Here is a 15,797-nt window from a genome sequence, read left to right as displayed (position 1 = left end):
AGGGACTGTGTATTTACATGAACAACTGGTGCACCAATGCCACAATCATTGATAGCCACTGCTCCTCACACTTGGAGTACATGACTGTCAAGTGCAGACCCTCGTCTCTACCACAAGAGTTTCCTGTTGCCATCGTGAATGCTGTGTTTATTGCACCGAGTTCTAATGCTAACTCTGCCCTTACCTATCTGCACAATGCCACTAGCCACCAACAGAACCAGAAAACCTATCCAGAGGTAGCCCATATGAATGCAGGGGATCTTAACCAACGATTAGAAGGTAGTGCTCCCCAAGTTCCATCACCATGTTCAATGTGCCACCAGAGGAGAAAATACTCCTACGCTACAGGGCTGCACTGCTCCCCCATCTCAGCCTACCTTATCGTTTCCCTTCTGTTGATGGTGCCTCTCAGCAGCTGCAGGACTGTTTTTAAAACAACAACCTGGACATTTTTCAAGACCAGGATTGGGAAGTGTACACCTCAGCTGTGTCTTGTTACATCAACACTGTGTTGCCACTGTCATGGTGGACAAACAAATTTGGGTGTATCCAAACCAGAACCTGTGAAGAAGCGGAGGTCGAAGTGCTCCTAAAAGACAGGAACGGTACCTTCTCATCTGGGGATAAAGCTCAGTTCAGGGCTGCCAGAGGCAGTATGACGAAAGGCATCAGAGAGGCCAAGTTATATAAAAAGAGGGCTGAGCAGCCCAAATGACTCCAACCAAGTGGCTCTCGTTTAAACATTTATTTATTCTAGCTGTTGTCTTACATTTTTTGCTGTTAACCTCAGCAGAGGACAAATGTTTCTTGACACTTGTCATTTGTCAGCAGTCTCTGCAGAACTCAGCAGAAAAGATTTTTCAGGGAAAACACCTGGACCATCATGAGTGTGTGTTTGTCTGAAAAAAATAAAACACTCACTTCTAAATGCCAGTTTCCCACTATTTCTTTTCTTGTGGAGCTGCTTCTATGGCCCATGAAATCACAGGAAGATTCTGTCAGGTTTTCTTTTACAACAAAATTCACAGAAAAGAAACCCCGGTTTCCGAGTAGAGATTTTCTATCCAACAAAACAATTCAATATCAGTTGCAATAAACAGTACAAACCCCAAAGTATGTCTGTTCAAGCAGAGCAACGTAGACCTGGAAATTCTGGATGAATAAACTGCTTGTATGTGTGTTTGAAAAGCTGCCACCAGATCGCTTCAGGTATCCGATGCAGAGAAGTGGTGCTGCATTCAGAGCCAGATCTCAGGATGATTTGTCAACGTGTTGTTGGGAAACATGTCTTTCAGTGATGCTGAGTAGATGTTGGACGGAATGTCCATCAGTTCAACTCATGTTTTTATGGAGTCAAATCCTTTTTAAATACACTTTTATAGTTGCTTTTCTTCAGAAATCCAATTTTAAACTCCATTCTAGATGTTGAACTCGTTGTTCCAAGTTTACGGCTGGACTGAAGATGACGTCTCCTCTCTTCGGTCACTTCCACAATTCATCTGAAAGCCTGAGGATACACAAAGAACAAAAATACATGAAACGGCCGACAAAAGAAAACACGTTTACAAGAGATTCTGGAAGGCAGCTTTCAGGAGGAACTCACTGAGTGCAGGGGTTGGTTTGTCCCTCAAGATGAGGAGGATTTGGGATTGAGTTCCTCCAAAACTTCTGAGCTGCCGACAGCTGGAAGGTCAGAAACAAACAATTAGCTCGAATCCTGTTCCAAACTACAGGAGTCTTTTCCCTGCAGGAAACACCTCTGCTGGTTTCACATTTTGGATCTTCAGAGAGCAAGTCACTTCCAAAGAATTGAACAAAAAAATGCATCTACTTACTAGACGGAGGAGCTTTGGCTGAAATACAAAGAGAAGAGAAATAATTCAGCTTTGCCAGAAGAGTTTGCAGACGATGTGTCTCAACATGGCGAGGCTGAAAGTCGGAGCCTCGCACGGCTTCACGTTGGGACAAAGATATTTACAATGAAACGACATCGAGTCCAAGTCAAACATCTCCCTGTGGAGGTCTCTCACCAGACTTCTTCTTGTAGAAGACGTATCCAACGGCAACGGCGGCGAGCAGAGCGACAACAACCAGTGTGATGACGACGGGGAGGACGAGGCCAGGCTTTGCTGTCCAGCAAAACACAACACAAAAAGTTCCTGGTCTTGAAATCGTCTCTCTGCTTCTCTGCGGTTCAGTTCTTGTTCACCAGTTAAGTTTGACTGATCCTGACTTGAACAATTCGGCAAGAAGAAAAAGCCCAACTGATGGCAGACATGAATCCGACACACTTTGGATCTGAAGATCTGGACGCTGATGGGAAACTAGAGGGTCGTTTCCCACCTTCATCCCCTGTGAGTCCAGTCTTACCGTTGCTCCTGATGGCGTCTCTGTCCAGGACGGTGACCATGTCCTCCTTGACACCAGAGAGCTGGAACACACACTTGTATGCCCTCAGATCTTCTCCAGGTGTGTCCGGGAGCTTCAGGTCAGTGCTCATCTGGAAGGTTCCATTGGAGTTGGGGAGGATCTCTCCGAGCTCCTGAGGGACCTTCTCTCCGTCCTTCGTCCAGAACAGCATGGCTTCCCTGGGGAAGAAACCGGTGGCGTGGCAGGTGACCGGAGAGGAGGGCGTCTTCTGGAGGAGATGCACTCCGGGAAGATCTGGAGCGTCAAGAGAAACAGAGTTTCTGTCAACGCCTGAACTCAGAAGAACTTCCATCCACACGGAGGAGGCAGATTAGAAAGTGGGCAGGAGAAGGAAGGCAGAGACATGGAGGAAGAAGAGTGAAGATACAAACATCACACCTTCTTCTGCTGTGGACAAATATTACTCACTGTCTCGTCTAAACTTTCAATATTTAAGAGTGAAATCAGCGAAAAAGCAGAAAGGAAGAACCCAAGAATCTGCATCCAATGAACAGAGAAGCAGGAAAGAAGATCGATTGATTGATTGATTGATTGATTGATTGGTGTGTGTTCATTTGACATCAAACTGGCCCGAGATGGACAATTTTACTGGAAGTCCCAAAATTGTTTCCTCAAAATCAAGAAAATAACCAAAGATTTGAAAAGAAGTCGAAACATTGTTAAGACGACGTCAGGTCATGTGATTCCACCTGTTCTCAGCAGGGAGCTCCTCCCGTAGTCCAGATACTTCTTCAGCCACTCAGGACAAATCTGGGTGAAGTAGTGCTTGTTGTTTTCCTTGATGGCCTCGTCATTGTCCCACTTCTGTTTGGTGATGAAAGCCTGTGGTCTCGGAGCGATCCATGTCAGTGTCTTCAGGTCAAATGAGATGAAATCTTCTCCATCATAAGAGTGCTGATGAAATCCATTCACTTCTCCAGTCTCATCGTTCCACTCACAGCCAGACATCACCTGGACAATGTGGACTCCTGAGAGAGACAGAAGCTGCAGTGAACCAGTGAGATCTCAGCACAGTCTGCTGTGTTTATTATGGGATGGACATAAACTCAGGGTGCAGAGCTGTGTGTGTGTGTGTGTGTGTGTGTGTGTGTGTGTGTGTGTGTGTGTGTGTGTGTGTGTGTGTGTGTGTGTGTGTGTGAACAAACCTCCAGTCTGGTTGAAACGCTGCTTTGCAGTTTCAATGTTGCCTTTGAAGACCTGCTGGTTACCCAGTGACCTCTGGGTCTCTGTCTCCCAGAACTGTGGATCATCTGCTGAGACTTGGTCCATCCAGGCCTGTCTGGGTTCTGCTGTTCTGGTGTTGCTGTCATAGTGAGTTATTGGAACTTCATCCACCAAACCAACATCCACAAACTCTGGGAAGTTTGGGACTTGAGAGGAGCCCGTCTTGAAATACTTCATGGAGTGAATCACTGGAAGAAATATTTCACCGAATGATGAGGTTTTGGTGACTGAAAGTTCCATAAACAGCTTTAAGTTACTCAAAGATGTAAAAACACAGTGAATGATGGAACTATTCTAGAACTTACACTTTAATTTAGCAGAAAAGCAGTTCAACATTTAGTCAGAAATACTGCAAGTCAATCTCAAAGTGAAGGATTATTTCCAGTATTTTAGGAAATGGGATGATTTCAATCTGAACAGATAAAACTCCAACATTAATAGAAAGGGACTTTATTTGAAGATCTTTGCTTCTGTCCTTCCTTCATGCTGGATTTCCTGAAAGGCCTCATATTTACTTTCACTTTCGTTTTGATTGATCTTAAACTCCAAACAACGTCCGTATTTGCTCCCATCTCCTCTGAACTCTCACTCTGAACTAAAAACTACAGTTTCCATCTGATTCTAAAGGTGAAATGTTGATGAGAAACAGGCTGAAGATCATCTTTGGACCAAACTAAACATGAGCTGCTGCTTCAGACTCTTTGAGGAAATCAAATGAAGCGAAAAGAAACGGACTTACCGGCCGTCACGCTGGACGTTCCCATGACAACCAGCACAAGTAGAAGGATCTTCATCATCTCCAGGTTTGAAGAGCGTCCAGAAGTTCACAGATTGTTGTTCTCAAACACACGCTGGGCCTCCAGGTGAAGGATCTGGAGCTCAACTGAAGGATCCACTGGGGAGGAAATGCAACGAACCCCCGTCTGAGCCAATGAGAATTCAGATCAGGCTGAAACGTCACGGGTCGCCAGGTAAACTCAAAATGCACAGGCTAGACGCTAAAGTCGGTCAGAATGAGTCAGAATGCTTTTATGGTCGTGGAAACATTGCTGTTAGTACTGTAAAATGCAAAGATATAAATTATAAAAAGTATATAATAAAAAAAAAACAGTTTACATATCGGTGTGGGAAATACTGCGTTGTATGACGCAGTTGTTTTTATCCACTTTATGAGGCGATTTCATGATAAATAAAACTCATTTCGAGTTTCCCGCTGTTCCAAAGTCATATTAATACCGATCAAAGTTTCAATTGATGGATTTTCTGCTCTTTCTTTCCGTTCTGATCAAAATATCACGTCAAGCGTCAAAAACATGCGAGTTTCCTGTGACTGAGTTTGTCTCAGGGCGCCCCCTAGTGGACGCCTGGAGAACTGCAACCGTTTCTCAGTGGAAATGCAGTTTTGTGAATGAAAACATTTGTTCAGTTCAACTTTCTTCACATATTGTTGTTATTAATTATCAATGCTATTCGTCCATGTGAAGGCAGCGATCGTGTTCATGTTTTCTCATATAATAATCACGTCTACAACATTTCTATGAAATCACAATGTCCCATTTTCACAAGACACTAAATTTTGAACAAATCCTGCACTACATTGCAGCATGTTAGTAAACATACAACTATTTTTAAACATTCTCATCACATTTTGAACCTCACATCAAGTACCTGCCATCAGAACTCTTTCATGGACTCACTTACTCATTCACTTCAATGCAAAAAAAGCCCTGTAAAAACAGTTAATGCAACTGCACTTTCATACTGCTATCACTTTTCTTTTTTTTCTTGCCACTGCACCTTCTGTCACTTGTTGACAGAACTGACAAATTGAAAGAAAATTGCGCTCCTGCCAAATCTACCTCTGCATAATTCGCCGTAGTTCTCTGTTGTTCTACTTCAATGCTCTGTGTCAGAATAAGAACAACTTTATTTATCTCGAAGGTAAATGTTGTGCCAGAGTTAAAAGAAAAACATAACAGTAATGAATAATACTGGAAAATTGTATGAAAAAAAGGAGGAATAAGAAATATGTGTGAACATTTGGCAGTTTTGACAATAAAGTTGACTTTGACTATTTGTGACAAAATCATCCTCTTTTACATCTGATAAACATGAGATTGCTCAAGTTTTGAATTCAACTTTGCAATGGCGCTGCCACGTTTCCACCGAGAACATCTGGAATCTGAAAGAAATGGTTCGGCCGATCGGACGATAAATGCAGTGCTAAAATATGAGATTACTCAACTTTTGATTGTCCGGGCAAATACCGGGAGAAAACAGCACTAAACATCTGCCTGGTCCAAAGGAGATATAAGCGTCTCAAAAAAAAAAAACAGAAGGTGAACAACTGACCAGTGGAAAAAAACAAAACAAGAGAGTGAACCGTAAAAGAACTCCTACCTTGGCAATGTGTGTGTTGAGTTCCCAGGATTTAGTCAGTCCAGTCCAACGTGTCCCGTTCTGCTATCAGCTACACTACTACCTGTCTACCTGACGGGCAGGATCGGAGGGTCCGACGTCTTCGTGACGGACCAATGGCGTTGGATCTGGGTCATACGGTTGGCCACAGCTCATCCACAGTCTGCACGGACTCGCCACCTCAGCGTTCTCATTCAGGTTTTTAAATTGGTGGAAGACAGAAATACCTTCATTTTCACATTCAGTTCTACACAGAGCGCAACATCAGGGAAATTTGACCCTTGCATTTAATCCATCATGGATGAACCGTGAGCAGAAGGCAGCTAATGAGCAGCGCCAGGGGTTCAAGGTCTTGCTCAGCAAAACCTCAAATGGCCCGGTGGGAACTGAACCCAGAACGTTAAGTTCCGAGGAGAACCACTCTCACACCCTGAGCCACACCGCCCCTCAACTCCAAAGGGCTATATGCTAAGCTATCGATCTTGAAGTTAGCTGTCAGTTGTCACAGGGGGTGTGGTCAAGGAGCGGTGATTGACCGAATGATTGAACTGGGATTACATTCACCTGTTCACTGTGGCGGCTGCATGGAAAGGGAGTGAGGAGGGGAAACGTCATTTTTGTTGAACGCAAACCAACTAGAAAGTGAACATTTGGAACTGCGTGCTGTGCCTCGCCTTGTCTGTCTTGGTTGTTAGTCGTTGGAATAAACAAGGCCAGACGAGGGCATGGAAGTGGACTTAGCCTCTCCTTCACTTTGTTTTTTTCTTGGTTCGGAGTCTCTACAACTTTGTCGACAAACAAGCTACACCCAAGTGGCATCTGTGGACACAAGGATCACGTCTCACAGTGCACCACTGCAACGCCAGAGACTTGTGGTAGGACTGTATCACGCTGTGTATGTTGGCTTGAACGGAGTTTGATAGACAGCGCGTCTATCGGGGAGTGCTGTTTGTATGGGAAAGTCGGCTGAGGCTATTGTTTTTCGAACACGACTTTATTTCAGGCAGCATGAACACACAGAACGTTCGTTCTTCACTGGACACCTACAAGCAGAACAACACGATGATAGAGCAGTAGCACCATCTATTGGTAAAAGTACTGCCCATTTACAACCCAAACACTATCCAGTGTCAATGCTGGAGGTTCAGTAGGCAATGGAGAGCAAAACATGGTTCTTGATATTATGAAAAGGCACAATGAAATAGCAAAGTTTATCCCTGCCCAAGAGAGATATTCAGTTTTTTTTTTAAAACTAAATGTTTATGTAGTTTTTCTCTAAATCAATGACAGGTACATATACCACATATAATAATAATAATGAATATGACCCAACCATCTCCGACCTTCTCTCCAAAACATCGAACATGTGCTGTTCCACCACATTTCCAGTCTTGGGCAAAGGTCCAATTAGAATAGCCACTGGATTTGAGGGCTTTACCAATATTTTGGACCTCACTTTTTCTGTATTCGGTGGTTGACGGGATGTTCTTGGTCCGGTGGTGTAGAATTCTGATAACCCCGAGTTTGTGTTCAAGGGGGTGATGTGAGTCAAAGAGTAAAAATTGATCAGTGTGTGTTGGTTTCCAGTTAATCCTCTGTCCTGTTGAGTATGAGTGCAATAGTCCAAGAAAGGAAGTTTGCCAACAGTGATATCTTCCCTAGTGATTCTGATGATGGGATGGACATAAACTCAGGGTGCAGAAGTGTGTGTGAACAAACCTCCGGTCTGGTTAAAGAGCTGCTTTGCAGTTTAGAGGTTGACTTTGTACCACTGCTGGTTAACCAGTAACCTCTGGGTCTCTGTCTCCCAGAACTGTGGATCATCTGCTGAGACTTTGTCCATCCAGTCCTGTTTGGGTTCTTTTCTCCTGGTGTCGCTGTCGTAGTGGGTTATTGGAACTTCATCCACCAAACCAACTTCCACAAACTCTGGGAAGTTTGGGACTTGAGAGGAAGTAAAATATTTATTTTCAATATTTTTTTGAGAATCCTTTGCAGTCAGTGCTTGAATTCTGGAACCCATGGGCATCACCAGACGCTTGGTTTCCTCCTTTCTGATGCTTTGCTGGGCCTTTACTGCAGCTGTCTTCAGTTGTTGCTTGTTAGTGGGTCTTTCTGCCTTCAGTTTTGTCTTGAGCAAGTAAAATGCATGCTCCATTGGGTTGAGATTTGGTGACTGACTCAGCCATTGCAGAATATTCAATTTCTGCGCTTTAAAAAAACTCCTGGGTTGCTTTTGCAGTATGTTTTGGATCATTGTCCATCTGTACTGTGAAGCGACAGCCAATCAACTTTGCTGCATTTGGCTGAATCTGAGAAGAAAATATATCCCTAAACACTTCACAATTCATCCGGCTGCTTCTGTCTTTTGTCACATCATCAATAAACACAAGTGGAAGCCATGCATGCCCATGCCATCACACTGCCTCCACCAGAAGATGTGGTGTGCTTTGGATCATGAGCACTTCCAATTCTTCTTCACACTTTCTTCTTCCCATCATTCTGGTACAGGTTGATCTTAGTCCCATCTGTCCAAAGAATGCTGTTCCGGAACTGGACTGGCTTCTTCACGTGTTTTTTGTCAAAGTCAATTCTTTCTATTTTTGAGGTTGACCAATGGTTTGTACCTTGTGGTGAATCCTTTTTATTAACTCTCATCTTTATGGTAGACATAGATACTGATAGACCTACTTCCTGGGGAGTGTTCTTCACCTGAGGGGATGAATGAATGAATGAATGAATGGAGCTCATTCAGGAGCTCTGGTATTGTATGAGGAAGTCTGGAGTGGCAGCACGCCCTGTCGCAGCACCCCGGGATCCCTGAGCGCCCTGTCGCTGCACCCCGCAAGATCTGGGAGCCACGCGCAACCTACCCTTGGACACCGGGAGCCCCACGCACCCTTCACCAGGATATCCAAGCACCCTGTCACCAGGAACCCCGCACGCCCTCTCCCCAGATGCCAGGAGCCTCAAGCGCTCTGTCGCTGGGATTCCTGCTTGCCCTCCCATCGCACCCGGGAGCCCCGCATGCCCTCCCACCCGTAGCCCCTCGCACCTCGTTGCTACTATCCTTCAGAAGAGTAAGCCTGTGGCATAATAGCTAACAGCTAGCCTTAATGCTTATTATAAGCTTTCTACCGGAATACTTGCAGGAAACTGGCAGGGACTGACCAAACAGTTGTCAGGGAAGTGCAAAGTGTAAAGACTGAAAGCAATTGAGAATTGAGAAAAGCGCCAATAAAGTTAGTACGCAATGACCTAAACCTTGTGAAGACCAAAGAGAAGATTTATGGACGTAGTGAGAGAGGATATGAAGGTAGTTGGTGTGAGAGAGGAAGATACAGAGAATAGGGTTAGATGGAGAAAGTTGACTTGCTGTGGCGACACCTGAAGGGAAAAGCCAAAAGAAGAAGAAGAAGAAGAGACGATCCCCCAAAACGGGAGTCCAATCAGATATCACCAAAAATCAAAATTATTTTCAGTGTGAGTATTGGTTCAATGTGTCTCTTACAGAAGAACAGCCGTGGGAAAAAAACGCTGAAGAGCTTTTGTTTCAAGACGAGCTGATCCCGGACTTTTGGAGTGGGGGTAAACTTTTCTAACTGAACTTTGGGTGAAATGTTGTGCCCAAGTCTCACGCACGTTGGATACAATTGAGGAACATTAACTCCACCTGGACTGTCGATGTTCTACGAGGTATCTGCTCCTGTAGGATCCCGATTGATGCCTTTCGTTCTGAAACCTTTTGATTCTTTTCTAAAAATAAATTCTCCATGACTCCCTTCAGTTCCGTCTGTAATGCTAACACGCTCTTCTTAACGTTAGCATGTTGGCCAATTAGCATGAGGTTCAAACTGGTAATTCGCCTTTGTTGTAAGTGTTTCATTTCCAGTTGAGTCAGATCACCAGGACAAAACTGACCTGAAAGTGGCACCAGAGGACAGAAGCAGGACTCCTGCTAATGTCAAAATGAGTTTTTAAGATTCACTTATTTTCCCCTAAATAAACTTCATAAGTAAGGAAAACAAACTGAATTGTTCCTGAAGGACACATTCTCGTCGTTCCTGCCTTTTTTTTCCTCCAGGGTCTCCTCCCACTGTCCAAAAACACTTGGTCGCTTCATTCTCCAATCATTGCCTCCATCTGACCTTCACGGGATCGTCTACTGTCACATCAACTTACTTCCTGTTCTTCTCCCTTCGTTCATAAATCTCCCTCGGCATTGAACCTCATCGTCCTTCCACCCAGATCTTCACCATACCTCCTCTGTCCATATCCAGACCATCTCGGTCTGACTTTATCTTCAAAACATCGAGCATGTGCTGCCCCTCCTTCCTGATCCTCTCTATCCTTCTCACTCCCAAAGAAAACCTCCACATATTCATCTCTGCTGCCTCCTGTCCCCTCCTCTGTCTCTAAACCAGAGAGCATGGCTGGTCTTACCACCATCTCCTCCACCTTTAAACGCTCTTATCACTTGACACCTTACTCCACTTGCTCCACACTGCTTGTACACATTTCTTCACTTCTTCTGCACACTCTCTATGAAGTTGTCCTTAAGTACATAAAATCCTGCACTTTCTTTATCCACTCGGTTGCCTCACCATTTCACATGGGTCCCTCTCATTCACACTCATGTATTTTGTTGAGCAAACAGCCTCTCCTTTCCAGAGCATACCTCCCACCTTCAGATTCCACCTCCCAGCATCTTCATCTCAAATGGCAGATCTTTCACAAATAAAATGGATGTGCTGACTGTAATAGATAGCCGCAAACAGACTCATCCAGGACTGTTGTATTTCGCTGATACTTGAGATGTGGCTCCTCTCATCCATTCCAGACACGGCAATTGAGTTCACTGCCATGACAGAGACAGTTATTCCTGTAAGAGCAAGGGACTGGGTATTTACATGAACAACTGGCGCACCAATGCCACAATCATTGATAGCCACTGCTCCTCACACTTGGAGTACATGACTGTCAAGTGCAGACCCTCGTCTCTACCACAAGAGTTTCCTGTTGCCATCGTGAATGCTGTGTGTATTGCACCGAGTTCTAATGCTAACTCTGCCCTTACCTATCTGCACAATGCCACTAGCCACCAACAGAACCAGAAAACCTATCCAGAGGTAGCCCATATGTATGCAGGGGATCTTAACCAACGATTAGAAGGTAGTGCTCCCCAAGTTCCATCACCATGTTCAATGTGCCACCAGAGGAGAAAATACTCCTACGCTACAGGGCTGCACTGCTCCCCCATCTCAGCCTACCTTATCGTTTCCCTTCTGTAGATGGTGCCTCTCAGCAGCTGCAGGACTGTTTTGAAAACAACAACCTGGATATTTTTCAAGACCAGGATTGGGAAGTGTACACCTCAACTGTGTCTTGTTACATCTAACACTGTGTTGCCACTGTCATGGTGGACAAACAAATTTGGGTGTATCCAAACCAGAACCTGTGAAGAAGCGGAGGTCGAAGTGCTCCTAAAAGACAGGAACGGTACCTTCTCATCTGGGGATAAAGCTCAGTTCAGGGCTGCCAGAGTCAGTATGAGGAAAGGCATCAGAGAGGCCGAGTTGTATGAGAAGAGGGCTGGGGAGCAGTTAAGCAGTAAAAATATACGGGATTGTGTGGCAAGGAAGGAGTCTAAAATATCAACTAAAGGTCTAGCAACCTCATGGTGGCCCATGATGACGCTGCAGTGGCCTTAGGAGTTAAACTGCTTCTTTGCCCATTTTTAGGCGGGGTCACCAGCAGTAGCCTCATTCTCGCAGTGCAAGCATACGAGGTGAGGCGTACGTTGTGGGTAGTGAAGCCCTGCAAAGCTGCTGGACCGGACGGTTCTGAGAGATTGTGCTGACCAGCTGGCTGATGTATTTAACCAGTCCCGAACCCAGTGCTCTGTTCCACGCTACCTGAAGTCCTCCACTATCCTTGACCAAAAAAGAGGCAGCCCAAATGACTCCAGGCCGGTGGCTCTTGTTTAAACATTTATTTTCTTTTTCATAATCTCAGATTTGATTTTTTTTCTTTTACAACAAAATCCACAGAAAAGAAACCCCGGTTTCCAAATAAAGATTTTCTATCCGACAAAACAATTCAATATCAGGAGCAATAAAACGGTGAAAACCCCAAAGTATTCAAGCATTCAAGTGTTCAAGCAGAGCAAAGCAGGACTGGAAATTCTGGATGAATAAATTGTGTGTGTGTGTGTGTGTGTGTGTGTGTGTGTGTGTGTGTGTGTGTGTGTGTGTGTGTGTGTGTGTGTGTGTGTGTGTGTGTGTGTGTGTGTGTGTGTGTGTGTGTGTGTGTGTGTGTGTGTGTGTGTGTGTGAAGCCACCACAAGATCGTTGCAGTATTCAGACACAGAGAAGTGGTGTTGCATTCAGAGCCAGATCTCAGGATGATTTGTCAACGTGTTGTTGGGAAACGTGTCTTTCAGTGATGCTGAGTAGATGTTGGACGGAATGTCCATTAGTTCCACTCATGTTTTTATGGAGTCAAATCCTTTTTAAATACACTTTTATAGTTGCTTGTCTTCAGAAATCCAATTTTAAACTACATTCTAGATGTTGAACTGGTTATTCCAAGTTTTCAGCTGGACTGAAGATGACGTCTCCTCTCTTCGGCCACGTCTACAATTCATCTGAAAGCCTGAGGAGATGAGAAGAACAAAAATACATAAAACGGCCGACAAAAGAAAACACGTTTACAAGAAATTCTGGAAGGCAGCTTTCAGGAGGAACTCACTGAGTGCAGGGGTTGGTTTGTCCCTCAAGATGAGGAGGATTTGGGATTGAGTTCCTCCGAAACTTCTGAGCTGCTGACAGCTGGAAGGTCAGAAACAAACAATTAGCTCGAATCCTGTTCCAAACTACAGGAGTCTTTTCCCTGCAGGAAACACCTCTGCTGGTTTCACATTTTGGATCTTCGGAGAGCAAGTCACTTCCAAAGAATTAAACATAAAGTGCGTCTACTTACAAGACAGACGAGCTTTGGCTGAAATACAAAGAGAAGAGAAATAATTCAGCTTTGCCAGAAGAGTTTGCAGAGGATGTGTCTCTACATGGCGAGGCTGAAAGTCGGAGCCTCGCATGGCTTCACGTTGGGACAAAGATATTTACAATGAAACGACATCGAGTCCAAGTCAAACATCTCCCTGTGGAGGTCTCTCACCAGGCTTCTTCTTGTAGAAGACGTATCCAACGGCAACGGCGGCGAGCAGAGCAACAACAACCAGTGTGATGACGACGGGGAGGACGAGGCCAGGCTTTGCTGTCGAGCAAAACACAACACAAACAGTTTCTCGTCTTGAAATCGTCTCTCTGCTTCTCTGCGGTTCAGTTCTTGTTAACCAGTTAAGTTTGACTGATCCTGACTTGAACAATTCGGCAAGAAGAAAAAGCCCGACTGATGGCAGACATGAATCCGACACACTTTGGATCTGAAGATCTGGACGCTGATGGGAAACTAGAGGGTCGTTTCCCACCTTCATCCCCTGTGAGTCCAGTCTTACCGTTGCTCCTGATGGCGTCTCTGTCCAGGACGGTGACCATGTCCTCCTTGACACCGGAGAGCTGGAACACACACTTGTATGCCCTCAGATCTCCGGGTGTGTCCGGGAGCTTCAGGTCAGTGCTCATCTGGAAGGTTCCATTGGAGTTGGGGAGGATCTCTCCGAGCTTCTGAGGGACCTTCTCTCCGTCCTTCGTCCAGAAGAGCATGGCTTCCCTGGGGAAGAAACCGGTGGCGTGGCAGGTGACCGGAGAGGAGGGCGTCTTCTGGAGGAGATGCACTCTGGGAAGATCTGGAGCGTCAAGAGAAACAGAGTTTCTGTCAACGCCTGAACTCAGAAGAACTTCCATCCACACGGAGGAGGCAGATTAGAAAGTGGGCAGGAGAAGGAAGGCAGAGACATGGAGGAAGAAGAGTGAAGATACAAACATCACACCTTCTTCTGCTGTGGACAAATATTACTCACTGTCCCGTCTAAACTTTCAATATTTAAGAGTGAAATCAGCGAAAAAGCAGAAAGGAAGAACCCAAGAATCTGCATCCAATGAACAGAGAAGCAGGAAAGAAGATCGATTGATTGATTGATTGATTGATTGATTGATTCGTGTTCATTGGACATCAAACTAGCCTGAGATGGACAATCGTCCTGGAAGTCCAAAAAAAGGTTTCCTCAAAATCAAGAAAATAACCAAAGATTTGAAAAGAAGTCGAAACATTGTTGAGGCAACGTCAGGTCATGTGATTCCACCTGTTCTCAGCAGGGAGCTCCTCCCGTAGTCCAGATACTTCTTCAGCCACTCAGGACAATACTGGGTGAGGCTGTGCTTCAAGTAATTATTATTGGCCTCCTCATTGTCCCACTTCTGTTTGGTGATGAAAGCCTGTGGTCTTGAAGCGATCCATGTCAGTGTCTTCAGGTCCAATGAGATTAAATCTTCTCCATCATAAGACAACTGATGAAATCCGTTCACTTCTCCAGTCTCATCGTTCCACTCACAGCCAGACATAGCCTGGAGAATGTGGACTCCTGAGAGAGACAGAAGCTGCAGTGAACCAGTGAGATCTCAGCACAGTCCGCTGTGTTTATTATGGGATGGACATAAACTCAGGGTGCAGAACTGTGTGTGTGTGTGTGTGTGTGTGTGTGTGTGTGTGTGTGTGTGTGTGTGTGTGTGTGTGTGTGTGTGTGTGTGTGTGTGTGTGTGTGTTTGAACAAACCTCCAGTCTGGTTGAAACGCTGCTTTGCAATTTCAATGTTGCCTTTGAAGACCTGCTGGTTACCCAGTGACCTCTGGGTCTCTGTCTCCCAGTACTTTGGATCATCTGCTGAGACTTGGTCCATCCAGGCCTGTCTGGGTTCTGCTGTTCTGGTGTTGCTGTCATAGTGAGTTATTGGAACTTCATCCACCAAACCAACATACACAAACTCTGGGAAGTTTGGGACTTGAGAGGAGCCCGTGAGGAAATACTTCATGGAGTGAATCACTGGAAGAAATATTTCACCGAATGATGAGGTTTTGGTGACTGAAAGTTCCATAAACAGCTTTAAGTTACTCAAAGATGTAAAAACACAGTGAATGATGGAACTATTCTAGAACTTACACTTTGAATTCTCCAGAAAAGCAGTTCAACATTTAGTCAGAAATACTGCAAGTCAATCTCAAAGTGAAGGATTATTTCCAGTATTTTAGGAAATGGGATGATTTCAATCTGAACAGATAAAACTCCAACATTAATAGAAAGGGACTTTATTTGAAGATCTTTGCTTCTGTCCTTCCTTCATGCTGGATTTCCTGAATGTCTTCATATCTGCTTTCACTTTCGTTTTGACTGATCGTAAACTCCAAACAACGTCCATATTTGCTCCCATCTCCTCTGAACTCTCACTCTGAACTAAAAACTACAGTTTCCATCTGATTCTAAAGGTGAAATGTTGATGAGAAACAGGCTGAAGATCATCTTTGGACCAAACTAAACACGAGCTGCTGCTTCAGACTCTTTGAGGAAATCAAATGAAGCGAAAAGAAACGGACTTACCGGCCGTCACGCTGGACGTTCCCATGACAACCAGCACAAGTAGAAAGATCTTCATCATCTCCAGGTTTGAAGAGCGTCCAGAAGTTCACAGATTGTTGTTCTCAAACACACGCTGGTCTTCCAGGTGAAGGATCTGGAGCTCCACTGAAGGATCCACTGGGGAGGAGCTACAA

At 44.8% G+C, this 15,797-nt stretch overlaps 2 protein-coding genes across 4 annotated transcripts; both read right to left on the bottom strand.

The window, feature by feature from the left end:
* Positions 1–730: 730 nt before the first annotated feature.
* On the bottom strand, positions 731–4,530 carry LOC147231372 (major histocompatibility complex class I-related protein 1-like). Of its 2 annotated transcripts, XM_086152735.1 has the most exons (8): positions 4,394–4,530; positions 3,576–3,842; positions 3,120–3,398; positions 2,371–2,664; positions 2,031–2,129; positions 1,836–1,853; positions 1,604–1,683; positions 731–1,507 (listed from the first exon to the last, which is right to left on the bottom strand). In XM_086152735.1, the coding sequence occupies exons 1-7, from the start codon at positions 4,449–4,451 to the stop codon at positions 1,628–1,630; spliced, it is 1,071 nt and encodes a 356-aa protein (XP_086008861.1). In that variant the 5' UTR covers positions 4,452–4,530; the 3' UTR covers positions 731–1,507; positions 1,604–1,627. The 2 variants fall into 2 exon arrangements, with proteins under 2 accessions (XP_086008861.1, XP_086008862.1); XM_086152736.1 differs by lacking the exons at positions 731–1,507; positions 1,604–1,683; positions 1,836–1,853; positions 2,031–2,129; positions 2,371–2,664 and having other exon boundaries at positions 3,106–3,398.
* Positions 4,531–12,270: 7,740 nt separating this feature from the next.
* Positions 12,271–15,797, bottom strand: LOC147231371 (major histocompatibility complex class I-related protein 1-like). Of its 2 annotated transcripts, XM_086152733.1 has the most exons (8): positions 15,625–15,795; positions 14,806–15,072; positions 14,336–14,614; positions 13,589–13,879; positions 13,249–13,347; positions 13,054–13,071; positions 12,823–12,902; positions 12,271–12,726 (listed from the first exon to the last, which is right to left on the bottom strand). In XM_086152733.1, the coding sequence occupies exons 1-7, from the start codon at positions 15,680–15,682 to the stop codon at positions 12,847–12,849; spliced, it is 1,068 nt and encodes a 355-aa protein (XP_086008859.1). In that variant the 5' UTR covers positions 15,683–15,795; the 3' UTR covers positions 12,271–12,726; positions 12,823–12,846. The 2 variants fall into 2 exon arrangements, with proteins under 2 accessions (XP_086008859.1, XP_086008860.1); XM_086152734.1 differs by lacking the exons at positions 12,271–12,726; positions 12,823–12,902; positions 13,054–13,071; positions 13,249–13,347; positions 13,589–13,879 and having other exon boundaries at positions 14,322–14,614; positions 15,625–15,797.

The sequence above is a fragment of the Fistularia commersonii genome, chromosome 9 (genome assembly GCF_037954325.1).
Source record: "Fistularia commersonii isolate RoL2024-O1a breed Wild chromosome 9, RoL_Fcom_v1.0, whole genome shotgun sequence".
NCBI classification, from domain to species: domain Eukaryota; kingdom Metazoa; phylum Chordata; class Actinopteri; order Syngnathiformes; family Fistulariidae; genus Fistularia; species Fistularia commersonii.
The sequence above is the reverse complement of the archived record's forward strand: the minus strand, read 5'-3'. Positions and strand labels throughout refer to the sequence as shown.